Source organism: Rana temporaria, chromosome 12, assembly GCF_905171775.1.
Source record: "Rana temporaria chromosome 12, aRanTem1.1, whole genome shotgun sequence".
NCBI classification, from domain to species: domain Eukaryota; kingdom Metazoa; phylum Chordata; class Amphibia; order Anura; family Ranidae; genus Rana; species Rana temporaria.
Genome location: NC_053500.1, coordinates 105,573,239 through 105,588,580, shown reverse-complemented (window position 1 = coordinate 105,588,580; position 15,342 = coordinate 105,573,239). Strand labels below are relative to the sequence as shown.

Genomic DNA, 15,342 nt, shown 5'->3' with positions numbered 1-15,342 from the left:
TTCTTTCTATTATTCTTTCTCTCCCTTTTTCTTTGTTCCTCCCCCTCTTTTCCTCTCCCTTCCATGTATTCTCTATTTTTATTCCTTCTCTTATTCCCTGGTGGGGAGTATGGAATCAGTGGCAATGCTGGCGGGGAGTTGGGATCAGTGGCAGTGCCGAGTTGGGATCAGTGGCAGTGCTGGCGGGGAGTTGGGATCAGTGGCAGTGCTGGCGGGGAGTTGGGATCAGTGGCAGTGCTGGCGTGGAGTTGGGATCAGTGGCAGCGCTGGCGGGGATCAGCCAACTTAGGTGCTCTTGATCAAGGTCATCTGCTGATCTGAGAACTGTAGTGCGGACTTTTAAAGGCAACTCTTATCACAGGCAGTGTTACTCACTGTGTCTCCGACTTTGATTTCTCGTAGCAGTGACACCTATGCTGAAATCAGCAGATAGGGTCCCCTCCAGCTCCTCCTACTTCACATTCCTCACCAGTCAGCTGACCTCTAGTCCCTGCCCCCCAGCTATGCCGTGAACTGAATGGGAGGCTGTGAAGAGGCTGAGTGGGCGGCCGCAGGCTTCAGGAACAGCCCAGGTTTTGGGGGCCCCTGGCAAATCCTCATTTGACCCCCAAGGGGGTCCCCACCCCCAGGTTGAGAGCAAGGGTGTCAAACTCAATTTCATTGTGGGCCAGCATTACGATTGCCCTCAAAAGTGCCGGTTGTATCTGTAAGATTAGATGTCCAGCGCATTCCCCTCCCCTTTATATTAGATGTAAAGAGCCACCCCACCATCAGAAGTTGAGTCCCCCACTCTTACTTACATCACAGTGCACCCCCTTTCCTTATGCTGCTGCTGGGAAGAAGCAGGATGCATTGCTTGAAAGCAGAAAGTAAGGCCCAGATTCTCGTAGATGGGCATAAAACTGCGGTGGCGTAACGTATGTCATTTATGTTATGCCGCCGCAAGTTTTACAGGCAAGTGCTTTATTCACAAAGAACTTGCCTGTAAAGTTGCGGCGGCGTAGCGTAAATCCCCCGGCGCAAGCCCGCCTAATTCAAATGAGCTGGGTAGGGGGCGTAGAGCATTTAAATTAGGCGCGTTCCTGCGCCGAACGTACTGCGCATGAGCCGTCCGGAAAATATCCCAAGGACGTCATTGGTTTCGACGTGAACGTAAATGGCGTCCAGCCCCATTCACGGACGACTTACGCAAACAACGTAAATTTTTACATTTCGACGCGGGAACGACGGCTATACTTAACCACTTAACCCCAGGACCATATTGCTGCCCAAAGACCAGAGTACTTTTTGTGATTCTGGACTGCGTCGCTTTAACTGACAATTGCGCGGTCGTGCGACGTGGCTCCCAAACAAAATTGGCGTCCTTTTTTCCCCACAAATAGAGCTTTTTTTTGGTGGTATTTGATCACCTCTGCGGTTTTTATTTTTTGCGCTATAAACAAAAATAGAGCGTCAATTTTGAAAAAAAAAAATATTTTTTACTTTTTGCTGTAATAAATATCCCCCAAAAATATATAAAAAAACATTTTTTTTCCTCAGTTTAGGCCGATACGTATTCTTCTACCTATTTTTCGTAAAAAAAAATCGCAATAAGCGTTTATTGATTGGTTTGCGCAAAGGTTATAGCGTTTACAAAATAGGGGGTATTTTTATGTCATTTTTCTTAATATATTTTTTTTACTAGTAATGGCGGCGATCAGCGATTTTTTTTCGGTACTGCGACATTATGGCGGACACTTCGGACACTTTTGACACATTTTTGGGGCCATTGGCATTTTTATAGCGATCAGTGCTATAAAAATGCATTGGATTACTATAAAAATGCCACTGGCAGGGAAGGGGTTAACACTAGGGGGCGGGGAAGGGGTTAAGTATGTTCCCTCTGTGTGTTATTACTGTGGGGGGGGGGGGGGGGTGGCCTCACTAGGGGAAACACTGATCCTCCGTTCATACATTGTATGAACGAAAGATCAGCATTTCCCCCGCTGACAGGACCGGGAGCTGTGTGTTTACACACACAGCTCCCGTTCCCCGCTCTGTACCGAGCCATCGCATGTGCCCGGCGGCGATCGCGCCCCCTAGTGGCGGCTAAAAGAGAGGACGTATAGCTACGGGCTCTCGCCTAGGAGAGCTGACCTGCCGCCGTATAATGACGGTGGCTGGTCGGCTAGTAGTTAACATTGGTTGCCCCTCATATAGCAGGGGCAACTTTACGCGTGGCAAATCTAACGTAAACGTCGTAACTTCACTGCGTTGACCGCGCGTACGTTCGGGAATTCGCGTATTTTGCGACACCTAGCGGCGAAAAAAAAAATGCATTAAGATCCGACAGCGTTAGAGCCTTACGCCTGTCGGATCTAATGGTTATCTATGCGCAACTGATTATAAGAATCAGTCGCATAGATACGACGGCCTAGATTAGGACTTATGACGGGTACATTGCGTTGCGCCATCGTAAGCCCTTTAAGAATCTGGGCCTATGGGTCTGGAGTAGGACCAGAGGAGGGCTGGAGCTCTCCTGCAGCTGCAGGAGAGGTGCGAGGGCCACATGAAATTGCCTGGATGTTGAACTGATTTTTTAAGGAAACAAAGGGAGCAATTACGCCGAATTGCGGGGATCGGGCCGGAGATTCAGGATATTTTGGTTATGGACTGCTGATGATTATACTATTGTCTGGATCACTGTGGAATTCATTGCTGACTATACTTGATGTAATACCTACCCGATGTCATGCATGTTTAATTTTTTGATATGCTAAATAAAAAAAAAAATTAAAAAAAAAAAGGGGTAACTCCACTTTCCTGGGAGAAATAAAGAAAAAATAATATAGCGTGTACAATTGCGATACAAGTCATATAGTAGTTGAATGTTATTAAAAATTACCTTTCCTTTTCAATATGCAGCCGCTGTCATTTTCTATAAATGCAATGCAATATGGCTACCTGGAGTTGTTCTGTACACAGAGTGTGTACTGACCATCCTCCAGATACATAATTTCCTGCTTGAGTGATTGGCTCACCAATTTTCCCAGAAGTCTGCCTAAGATACAAGTCAGATTTCAGGCATCCCCTGCAACAAAAATGTCATTTTTGGTGAGATACGTCTAAAGGGATCTCCTCATTAGTGCCCTGCAGCTGCACAGCGAACAGTTAATTATGAAACCACGCCCATTAGACCCACTCAGTACAGAGGCACAGACAAACACATATGGATTTCTTCTGAATAACAAAAAAAAAGTAGGAATCTGCAACAAAGGTTGTTATAATCCTTGCAATGTACATAGATTAACCAGGGGGGAATGTTGCGCTTTAACCACTTCCCGACCGCCTCAGGTAGATCAGCGTATCGATCAAGTGATCCCTTATATAAGGGAGACTCGATCGATGACGTCAGTCCTACAGCCACACCCCCCTACAGTTGTAAACACACACAAAGTGAACACTAAATCCTACAGCGCCTCCATGTGGTTAACTCCCAAACTGCAACTGTCATTTTCACAATAAACAATGCAATTTAAATGCATTTTTTGCTGTGAAAATGACAATGGTCCCAAAAATGTGTCAAAATTGTCCGAAGTGTCCGCCATAATGTCGCAGTCACGAAAAAAATCGCTGATCGCCGCCATTAGTAGTAAAAAAAAATAATTAATAAAAATGCAATAAAACTATCCCCTATTTTGTAAACACTATAAATTTTGTGCAAACCAATCGATAAACGCTTATTGCGATTTTTTTTTTTACCAAAAATAGGTAAACGAATACGTATCGGCCTAAACTGAGGAAAAAAAATGTTTTAGATATGTTTTTGGGGGATATTTATTATAGCAAAAAGTAAAAAATATTGCATTTTTTCAAAATTGTCGCTCTATTTTTGTTTATAGCGCAAAAAATAAAAACCGCAGAGGTGATCAAATACCACCAAAAGAAAGCTCCATTTGTGGGGAAAAAAGGACGCCAATTTTGTTTGGGAGCCACCTCGCACGACCGCGCAATTGTCTGTTAAAGTGACGCAGTGCCGAATTGTAAAAACCCCTTGGGTCATTTAGCTGCATATTGGTCCGGTCCTTAAAGGGGTGGTTCCCCCTAAAACACATTTCTAACAATAGATTCGTAAGACCCCTTACACTGCGGGTAGGCTGGCTTTTTTTTTTTTTTAGTACATACCTCGATCTCGGCGTTTCGTCCCTTGTCGGTGGGCGTTCCTAGTTGATTGACTCTAGAGCCGACTCTATACGGCGCCTGCGCAATGACGTTCGGCTTCTGTCGGAAAGTCGTGACGTCACGTATGCGCCCGTCCGAGGAACGTCAATCAACTAGGAACGCCCACCGCCAAGGGACGAGACGGCGAGATCTCGGTATGTACGAAAAAAAAAAAAAAAAAAGCCAGCCTACCCGCAGTGTAACGGGTCTTACGAATCTATTGTTAGAAATTTGTTTTAGGGGGAACCACCGCTTTAAGTGGTTAAAGAAGTTGGTGGAAATTTGTTCTTGAATGAACCACCTTGCCAACAGTGTATCTGATTTTCGTTTGAGAAAATGTAATTTGTTCCAAAATTAAAACGTTATAAGCAAATTAAAGTACTTTTGAATGATATTTGTCCAGCCATTGAAGGTACAAAGAATTTTTGAACAAATGTTTGTAAACATTTTCATTTGCAAATCTACTAGTGTATAGCCAGCCTTAGCTAAAGCATGAAAAGTGGGTGTAGGATGATGGAGGGAGAAAAGGGGGCAATCATCAACCAGATTTTATACACACAATATAGAATATGTAAAAGTAGTTATGAAGTCGAAATGTTTTTAACGTTAATGCATTCTCTGCATTAAGGTAAAAAAAAAAGTCTCACTACTTTTTTGAGCCTCCCCCAAACACTTACCCCCGACAACTCTCACCACTCCAGCGATGTCCCTAGCTGCAGCAGCGCTGCTCTTTTCCTGGGTTACACTGAGAGCAGCGGGAGCCATAGGTTCCTCCTGCTGTCAGTCAAATCCTGCGAGGAAGGGGTGGGGGGCATGGCTGAGGTGTGCTGTATGCGTCTATGGACACACACAAACCAGCTCGGGGAGCATGCCCGCATGGGCGCCCCCATAACAAGGCTCGCTATAGGGACACTCAGAAGAAGGAGGGGGACCACCAAAGAAGAGGTAAAGGACTGCTCTGTGCAATATCTTTGCACAGAGCAGGCAAGTATAACATCTTTTTATTTTAATAAAGAAAACATTTTGCCTTTAATATAATTTTAAGAAAAAGTGAACGCTAATTACAATACCTGGATCTGATTATTAAATAAAAAAAATAAAAACAAGCAAATCTATCGTCACTTTTGATACGTGTTTCCCCGAAAATAAGACCTACCCCGAAAATAAGCCCTATTGTGATTTTCGGGGAGTGCTGCAATATAAGCCCTACCCCGAAAATAAGACCTAGCGTGGTATGTGATGTGGGCTGTGTGTGCTGGATGCATTCGGTATAGCGCCACTCAGCTGGCCTCCCACTGCTCTCCTCCTCTTTAGCCAGCTGTCAGTGGGGGATTTTGGCCCCCCCTCAGTGCTCAGAGCGGGAACAAGAGTTTTGGCGGGCCATGGAAGCACATATCGGCGCTTAGCTGATGTCCCGCTGCTCTTCTCCTCTCTTCTGCGGGGGATATCGGATCCCCTTCATTTGCAGTGCTCTGGCAGGACACGGTAGCGGCGCTATGTGAAGGTGTTTGTCACACATGGATTGCAGAAAGGTACAGTTCTTATTATCTGATACTGTAATCCAGAGCATTCTTGAGTCTTGCAGGCACTTTTACTCACTTCCACTGGCCACTGGTGATTCCTGACAGGCAGGGAGGGAGATTGGGGGAGAAATCAGCACATGACAAGCCCTACCCCAAAAATAAGCCCTACTGGGTCTTTTGTTGCCAAAATTAATATAAGACCCGGGCTTATTTTCGGGGAAACACGGTAAGTCTATTTTGTAATTTCTCTCTTTTGTATCACAGGTGACAAAGAGGAAGCTAAGGATCTTACCCTGAATGGCGTCAGCATTATCGTGCCTTTCTTAGTCCCCCGAAAAGCATCTGAAGTGCCTGCCATGTCACTAAATGTAAGCTCCACATGGTCATAGGACATCAAGACACTGAAAATAGAAAAGAGTGAAGTGTGATTTTATAAAATAGAAGATTTGTATTCAGAATAACTCTTTCCATAAAATAGAACTTGATTCTTATAGTCATATGTCATTAATTTTTTATAAAGTCCCGCCTCCAATCATTTCCTTATTCAACCGGCTGCCCTTGCCGCAGATCTTTGCTTACTTTTGGGGGAGGCCCGGTTCACACTGATGGGACAATTGCTCCGCACTTGTCGCATCAGAAGTCGCACCCCATTCTGTGCAATGGAATCGTTCTAATCGGTGCGACTTGAGTCGCTCCGACTTGGAATCGTTCTAATCGGTGCGACTTGAGTCGCTCCGACTTGGAAAAAGTTCCTGCACTACTTTTGCGTCACAGTAGTGACCCCCATGTCTGTTTATCTTACTGCATATGGGGCAGTTTGCATCACTTTGTGACATGCAAGTTTTAACTTGGCATGTCATGTTTGTCGGGCTACTAGAAAGTAGGGTTGTCCCGATACCGAGCATTTGCCTGAGTACTTGTACTGGAGAAAATGCTCTGATGCTTCACCCGATACTTGTACAGTCAGGGTGATCAGTGCGGTGGGGGAGTTACAAGCACCGATCACCGCTGTATAGATTTAAAAGTCTGACAGACGTTTCTCCGCTTCTCTCTCTAATAATCATCCCTACCCCTCCCCGTCGCTTTCAGCTGCTTTAGTAAAATCAGCGGTGATCGGTGCTTGTAACTCTCCCACGCGCGATCACCGCTAAGGCCCCGTACACACGAGGTGACATGTCCGATGAAAACGGTCCGCGGACCGTTTTCATCGGACATGTCTCCTGGGAGCTTTTGGTCTGATGCGTGTACACACCATCAGACCAAAATCCCCGCGGACAGAGAACGCGGTGACGTAGAAGACACCGACGTTCTCAAACACAGAAGTGCAATGCTTCCATGCATGCGTCAAATCAATTTGACGCATGCGCGGGATTTCGGGACGCTGGTTACACGTCATAACCAGTGGACATGTCCGATTAGGTGTACTAACCATCGGACATGTCTGACGGACATGTTTCCAGCGGACAAGTTTCTTAGCTTGCTAAGAAACTTTTCTCCGCTGTAAACCTGTCCGCTAGGCCGTACACACGGTCGGACATGTCCACGGAAACTGGTCTGCGGACCAGTTTCAGCGGACATGTTCGACCGTGTGTACGGGGGCCTGACTGTCCCCACATCCTCCTCCAGCCCCCCTCCGTTCTGCTGCTGTCTCCCCCCCTCCGTGTCCCCCTCCATGCTGCGGTCTCCCTCCGTGTCCCCCCCTCCGTGCTGTTGTCCCCCTCCATGCTGCTCTCTCTCTCCGTGCTGCCATCCCACTCTGTGCTGCTGTCCCCCTCCGTTCTCCTCCACCCCCTCGATCTATCAGGGTGGAGAGCAGGGGTAGGAGCCGGTAAATCCGGCTCCTTACTGTTCGGAATGTACAGAGTCAGTGATCACTGTCCATCCACTCTGTCCATTCACATAACTGAAACATTGTAACCTATGTTTACAATGTTTCAGTTTATGAATGGAGAGGAGCCACCGTCTTCTCTCCATTCATTTTCAGCACAGCTGAGGCTGTTGAGAAAGGGACTGGAGAATCCGTGTCCTTAGTCCCTTTCTTTGTCTCAAAGGGGAACTGTCAGAGGTATGTTAAGACCCCTGATGTCTCACCAAAGCCCCCCAACAGCGCTGATAAAAAAAAAAGAAGAATTGCAATAGATGATAATAAAATTAATTGTGAAAAATAATAATAATAATAAAATAAAATAAAAAACACACTGACACTGTACCCCCCCCCCCCACCCCCTTCTTAAAAAAAGAAAGCAATGTAAAAAAATAAAAAATGTAAAAAAATAAAAACTGACACATGTGCCACTGTCACGCGAGATAAAAAAAAAAAAAAAAAGGGATCGGTAATCGGTATCGGCGAGTACTTGAAAAAAAGCGTTGGTACTTGTACTCGGTCTTAAAAAAGTGGTATCGGGACAACCCTACTAGAAAGTCGATGTGACCACAGCACAACTGTGTGACAAAAGTGTTGTGGCACGGCATTTAAATGGTTTTAAAAAAAACTAGGCATTCAGTATCATCTCCTGAATGCCTGTATACTGCTATCTAAAAAGTGATCCACCACAGATCAATTTTCATAGCCTGCTGTCTATGTGAAAGAAGCCAAAGCATGTCGTATTCTAAAGATTCTTCCTCCAGCATAGCTCACCAATGTTTGGGGAGAGTTTAATTACAGGATTTTATTAAAGCAGGGATTTGCAGGTCTTGCGCTCATGCATGAAGGTGGCGAGTCTACCGACCTTTAATCCAATCAATGGATATATCTTTCAACAGAGTAGGTCTGGACCTTTCACACAGAAGCATGGGTTTATCTACCTGTCATTTCCTGGGATCTGTACAAGGCCTCCTGGCATCTCATCTGATAAGTCCTAGTGCGCCCCATCACATCACCTATGTGCCGACTGTGTCATGCCCCCCCCCCCCTGCCCGCCATCTCACCTGGCTGCACAAAGCAGTCCCTGCTGGCACCTCCCCAGGTTCTATATATGCTCTATCCATAAGAGCTACAGGTCCCAGCAAGCTTAGGCTTCATTTCCACTGGCGTTTTTACAGCCACTTTTCTGAGCGTTTTTTACAGCTTAAAAACGCCTGTCCATGTTATTCTATGGCATCATGCCCACATAGGCGTTTTTGAGCTGCAAAAAAAACGCGGGGCCAGGGCGTTCTGTGGCTCCAGCAATAGAGCTGTAAAAACGCCAGACATTAAAAAACGCTCAAAAACACGCAAAAACGTTCAAAAACGCTACAGCAGCGTTTTTGAGCTCCAGCTCACGAAAAAAAAATAAACATGGACAGGCGTTTTTTAAGCTGTAAAAAAGGCTAAAAAAAGTGGCTGTAAAAACGCCAGTGGAAATGAAGCCTTATAGATAGATTCAGGTACATTGGTGTATACTTGTGGCGGCGTAGCTTAGCGTGTTTAGGCTACGCCGCCGTAAGTTAGCTAGGCAAGTACTTGGGGCCAGATCCACAGCCCCGCAGCGCAACGTAACTTAACAGATTTAAGTTACACTGCCGCAAATTTCCTAAGTTAGGTATCGATCCACAACACACTTACCTGGAAATTTGCGGCGGTGTAACTCAAATCCGTCCGGCGCAAGGCGTTCCTAATCTAATGGGGCGAGTCCCATTTAAATTAGGCGCGCTCCCGCGCCGGACGTACTGCGCATGCTCGTGACGCAAATTTCCCGACGTGCTTTGTGCGACGTGACGTAATTTTTTGATCGGCGCGTAGCGTATTTCCGTACAAGCCGTACGCAATCGACGTAAAATTTAAAAATTCGACGCGGGAAGGACGGCCATACTTTACACAGCAGTACGCCTGCTGTGTAAAAGTAGGGCTGCTTTACAAAAGTGTAACTAAGAGACGGGAAACTAACGTAGCAGCGACGTAGCGAACGCGAAAAAGCTTTGAGGATCGACGCAACTCCTCATTAGCATACCCGACGCGTAATTTCGACGATGAATGCCCCCAGCGGCGGTCGCGGTACTGCATCTTAAGATCCGGCAGTGTAAAACTATTACACCTGCCGGATCTTCTGTCTATCTCTTGGAAACTGATTCTGTGGATCAGTTCTAAAGATAGAAACAGGGATACGCAGGCGGAACAGCAGATCCGCCTGCGTATCTCTTTTGAGGATCTGGCCCTTGATTCTCAAAGTACTTGCCTGCTAAGTTACGGCGTCTAAGGGGGCGTGTTTTATGTTAATGGGGCTTGACCTTACGTTTTTGACGTTTTTTTTTTTGACGTTTTTTTTAAACTGCGCATGCGCCGGGCGCCTACATTTCCCAGTGTGCATTGCGGCTAAGTACGCCGCACGGGCCTATTGATCTCGACGTGGACGTAAACGATGTAAATCCCTATTCACGGACGACTTACGCAAACGACGTAAAAATTTCGAAGCGGGAACGGCGGCCATACTTTAACATTACTATTCCATCTACAAGATGGAATAACTTTAGGCCTGATATTGCCTTACGGAAACTGCGTAAATGTACTGTGGCGGCCGGGCGTACGTTCGTGAATCGGCGTATCTACTAATTTACATATTCTACGCCGACCGCAATGGAAGCGCCACCTTGCGGCCAGCCTCAATATTGCAACCTAAGATAGGACGGATGTACACCATACTCATTCACATAGGGTAGATATGTTTAAGCGTATCTCTGTTTAAGCATACACTTAAACATAAGTCGGCGTAGATTCTGAGTTAGGTCGGCTTATCTACTGATAACCTGGCCTAACTCTTTGTGAATCTACCTATTAGAGTGTATAAGAACTTCAAATAACATAGCCCTGTAGTTGTTTACATTCCTTGTAGGGCTCTGTGATTTGCATTGGTATGTACCATTTAGTACATAAATGTCTGCGACTGAGAAGGTACTAAAGCTGGAGGCAGGCACACAGCATGTTCAGGAGAAGGTCAGGGATGAAAGCCTCGATATTTAATACATGTAGAAATAATCTTGTGCCCAACATGCAGACTAGGGAAAGAAAAGTCTGACCAATCTTCAGAACCTGGGACTGAGCTGCCTAATACATTACTTTAAAAACCTGTCTAGTGTTTTTTTTTCTTGACACTTTTTCCCCCAGATAAATGGGTAGGGGTATGATGTACCCCATACTCATTCACATAAGGTGGGGGGCGGGGATTTGGGGGCTCCCGGATTCCGATAAGCCCCCCGCCCGCAGACCCCGACAACCAACGGCCAGGGTTGACGGGAAGAGGCCCTTGTCCTCATCAACATGGGGACAAGGTGCTTTGGGGTGGGGGGGGCCCCGGGCACCCCCCTGCCCCAAAGCGCCCCCCCCCGCCATGTTGAGGGCATGCAGCCTGGTATGGTTCAGGAAGGGGGGGGCGCTCGCCCATCCCCACCCTCTTTTCTGACCGGCCGGGCTGCGTACTCGGATAAGGGACTGCTATGGCTTTTGGGGGGACCCCACGCAGTTTTTCGGCATAGGGGTTCCCCTTTAAATCCATACTAGACCCAAGGGCCTGGTATGCTCCTGGAGGGGGAACCCATGATGTTTTTTTATTTAAAATTTGGAGTTCCCCCTCATGATTCATACCAAAGCAGCATTCCTAGACACAGTCAATTTTATTTTTTCTATCTGCACCAAACCGCATGTAACGAAACCGCAGCTAAACGCAGTGTGTGAATGGGGCCATAAGAAAGCATTGTGTGCTTTTAGCTGTGGTAGATAACTTGAGAATCCGCAGATAAAAGCACCATTCTATCTGTCCGTGTGAAAGGGGCCTCATACATAGTGCAACGCATGAATGCTGAGCTACATACATAGCGCACCGCATGAATGCCAAGCTACATACATAGTGCGCCGCATGAATGCTGAGCTACATACATAGTGCACCGCATGAATGCCAAGCTACATACATAGTGCACCGCATGAATGCCAAGCTACATACATAGTGCACCGCATGAATGCCAAGCTACATACATAGTGCACCGCATGAATGCCAAGCTACATACATAGTGCACCGCATGAATGCCGCGCTACACACATAGTGCACCGCATGAATGCCGCGCTACATACATAGTGCACCGCATGAATGCCGCGCTACACACATAGTGCACCGCATGAATGCCGTGCTACATACATAGTGCACCGCATGAATGCCGCGCTACACACATAGTGCACCGCATGAATGCCAAGCTACATACATAGTGCACCGCATGAATGCCGCGCTACATACATAGTGCACCGCATGAATGCCAAGCTACATACATAGTGCACCGCATGAATGCCAAGCTACATACATAGTGCACCGCATGAATGCCAAGCTACATACATAGTGCACCGCATGAATGCCGCGCTACATACATAGTGCACCGCATGAATGCCAAGCTACATACATAGTGCACCGCATGAATGCCAAGCTACATACATAGTGCACCGCATGAATGCCGCGCTACATACATAGTGCACCGCATGAATGCCAAGCTACATACATAGTGCACCGCATGAATGCCAAGCTACATACATAGTGCACCGCATGAATGCTGAGCTACATACATTCACAAAGAGTTAGGCCCGGCTTATCAGTAGATAAGCCGACCTAACTCAGAATCTACTCCGACTTATGTTTAGTGTATTCTCAAACAGAGATACGCTTAAACATATCTAAGATAGGACGACTTGCGCCGTCCTATCTTAGGTTGAAATATTGAGGCTGGCCGCTAGGTGGCGCTTCCATTGCGGTCGGCGTAGAATATGTAAATTAGTAGATACACCGATTCACGAACGTACGCCCGGCCGCCGCAGTACATTTACGCCGTTTCCGTAAGGCAATATCAGGCCTAAAGTTATTCCATCTTGTAGATGGAATAGTAATGTTAAAGTATGGCCGCCGTTCCCGCTTCGAAATTCGACATTTTTACGTCGTTTGCGTAAGTCGTCTGTGAATAGGAATTTACGTCGTTTACGTCCACGTCGAAATCAATAGGCCTGTGCGGCGTACTTAGCCGCAATGCACACTGGGAAATGTAGGCGCCCGGCGCATGCGCAGTTTTATAAAAAGGGCAAAAACATAAGGTCAAGCCCCATTAACATAAAACACGCCCCCTTAGACACATTTGAATTAGGCGCCCTTACGCCCGCCCGCTTTAGGCTACGCCCCCAAAATATAGCAGGCAAGTACTTTGAGAATCAAGTACTTGCCTAGCTAACTTACGGCGTAGCCTAAACACGCTAAGCTACGCCGCCGCAAGTTTAATCCAATCTACCTGAATCTACCTAATAGTGCGCCGCGTGAATGCCGAGCTACATACATAGTGCACCGCATGAATGCTGGGCTATTTTTAGTTCTGATCGCTGTATAAATTTCACTGGTCCCAAAAAAAGTGTCCGATCTGTCTGCCGCAATGTTGCAGTCCTGCTAAAAAATTCAATAAATAAATAAATAATAATAATAATAACAAAAAAAAATACTGCCATTGCTAGCAATATATATATTATATTATATTATATATTAAAAAGCCCATAAATCTATTCACTATTTTGTAGATGTTATAACTTTTGCGCAAACCAATCAATATACGCTTATTGCAATTTTTTTTTTTTACCAAAAATATGTAGAAGAATACATATCGGCCTAAACTGATGAAGACATTTTTTATTTTGATTTTTTTGGGTTATTCATTATAGCAGAAAGTAAAAAATACTGTGGGTTTTTTTTTTTTTTTTTTTCAAAATTTTTCGCTCTTTTTTTGTTTATAGGGCAAAAAATAAAAATCGCAGAGGTGATCAAATACCACCAAAAGAAAACTCTATTGGTGGGGTGGAGAGATCAATCTTGTTTGGATACAGCATCGCACGACCGCGCAACTGTCAGTTAAAACGAGTGCCGCATCGCAAAAAATGGTTTGGTCATTAAGGGGGGAAAATCCTTCCTGGGGTGAAGTGTTGTGTGTATATATATATATATCTAAACTGATGACCTGTGTGGGGCTTTTAAAGTGTCACCTATGGAAAATATAGGGTGCTTGTACAGCGCCCCATCATTTGTTATTGGCGCAGATACAGAGAGAACATGCAAACTCCATGCTGGGAGTGCTGTAGTTATACTGCACTATATGAATGCTGAGCTACACACGCTGTACTACATAACTGCACTAGTGAGCCCACGGGTATAAAAGACATTCCTGCCTTCCCGATTGGTCCGCCCGCCTGTCGATCTAGCCAAGCCCCGCCCCGATGACATAACTTGCTGTCAGAGGTCGGGGCAATGATTCGTAGCGGTGCGGGGGTCGGGATAAATGAAGTGTAGCTCGGGGCCCGCACAGGACGTCTTCTCACCTCTCACAATTATTAACGACGACACCCCCGCCGTCCGTGTGATTCTTGTTCAGCGCCATGTTGCGGATTCTGAGGGACACGCCTCCTTCCCTGCGAGCCCAGCCACTGATACCGTCTCACGGCAACCGGTCAGCCACGCCCCCCTGTCATCAATGCTGTGTGCTGATTGGTCGCTGACTGCAGCAGCAAGTGCACAGCCAGAGGTGTAATGTTCCCTGTGCCCGGTCACCCGATCAATGATTGATAGAGGCGGAGCCTTCCGTGTGAGCGGATACCGGGGATCACCCGCTGAGAAGTGCAATGTCATCGTCAGGATCTGTGCAGGATCCAATCTGATCTATTAACCGCTTGTCTACGGAAGCAATGTTTTCATTACAAATCAGCACTTTATTTCTTGCTGGAAATTACCCTAAACCTCCAAACATTATACATTTTCAGAAAGCAGAGACCACAGGGAAGAAAATGGTGGCTGTCACTTTTTTTTTTATAATAAATATTTTATAATATTGGCACAACTCTTAAGCAAATGCCTATTTTCAGAAAAAAATATGCTAAAATTAATTATAATGAAAACAAACACAATATAATACAAATTTATATATATATATATATATATATATATATATATATATATATATATATATATATATATATATATATATATATATATATATATAAAACATGGGTATATATATATATATATAACATGGGTCTGTGTTAACTAAATCGATACCAAACATGTGAAATTATAAAAAAAAACACAGCACTCAAAGTTCTTGTTTTGCCCCGTACACATGATCGGAAATTCCGGAAAATCCGATCGTCTGTAGTAATTCCGAAGCTGAAATTTCCGATGCATGCTCGGAAACAATTTGACGCATGTTCAGAAGCATTGAACTTAATTTTCTCGGCTCGTTGTAGTGTTGTACATGACCGCGTTCTTGACGGACGAAAGTTCAGAGAACTTTTGTGTGACCATGTGTATGCAAGCCAAGCTTGAGCGAAATTCCGTCGGAAAAACCATTCAAGGTTTTTCCCGAAGGAAAATCCGATCGCGTGTACGCGGCATTAGGGTCCTTTCACACAGGCTTTCTGATCAGGTCCATGGGCCAGATTCTCAAAGAGATATGACGGTGTATCTCCTGATACACCGTCGTATCTCTGAGTTCTGCCGGTCGTATCTATGCGACTGATTCATAGAATCAGTTACGCATAGATATGCCTAAGATCCGACAGGTGTAACTGTGTTACACCGTCGGATCTTAGGCTGCAATTCCCGGCCGGCCGCTAGGTGGCGTTTCGCTTTATGCAAATGAG

General features: G+C 45.6%; 1 protein-coding gene across 1 annotated transcript in view; it reads right to left on the bottom strand.

The window, feature by feature from the left end:
• The window catches only part of WBP2 (WW domain binding protein 2), a 56,573-nt gene extending 42,400 nt beyond the window's left edge, over positions 1–14,173 (bottom strand). The window contains exons 1-2 of the mRNA XM_040330083.1: positions 14,026–14,173; positions 6,016–6,124 (exon numbers count right to left, since the gene is read on the bottom strand). Of these exons, the coding sequence (XP_040186017.1) occupies positions 6,016–6,124; positions 14,026–14,084 (168 nt within the window). The 5' untranslated portion in view covers positions 14,085–14,173. The remainder of the gene's footprint in view (positions 1–6,015; positions 6,125–14,025) is intronic.
• Positions 14,174–15,342: the final 1,169 nt, after the last annotated feature.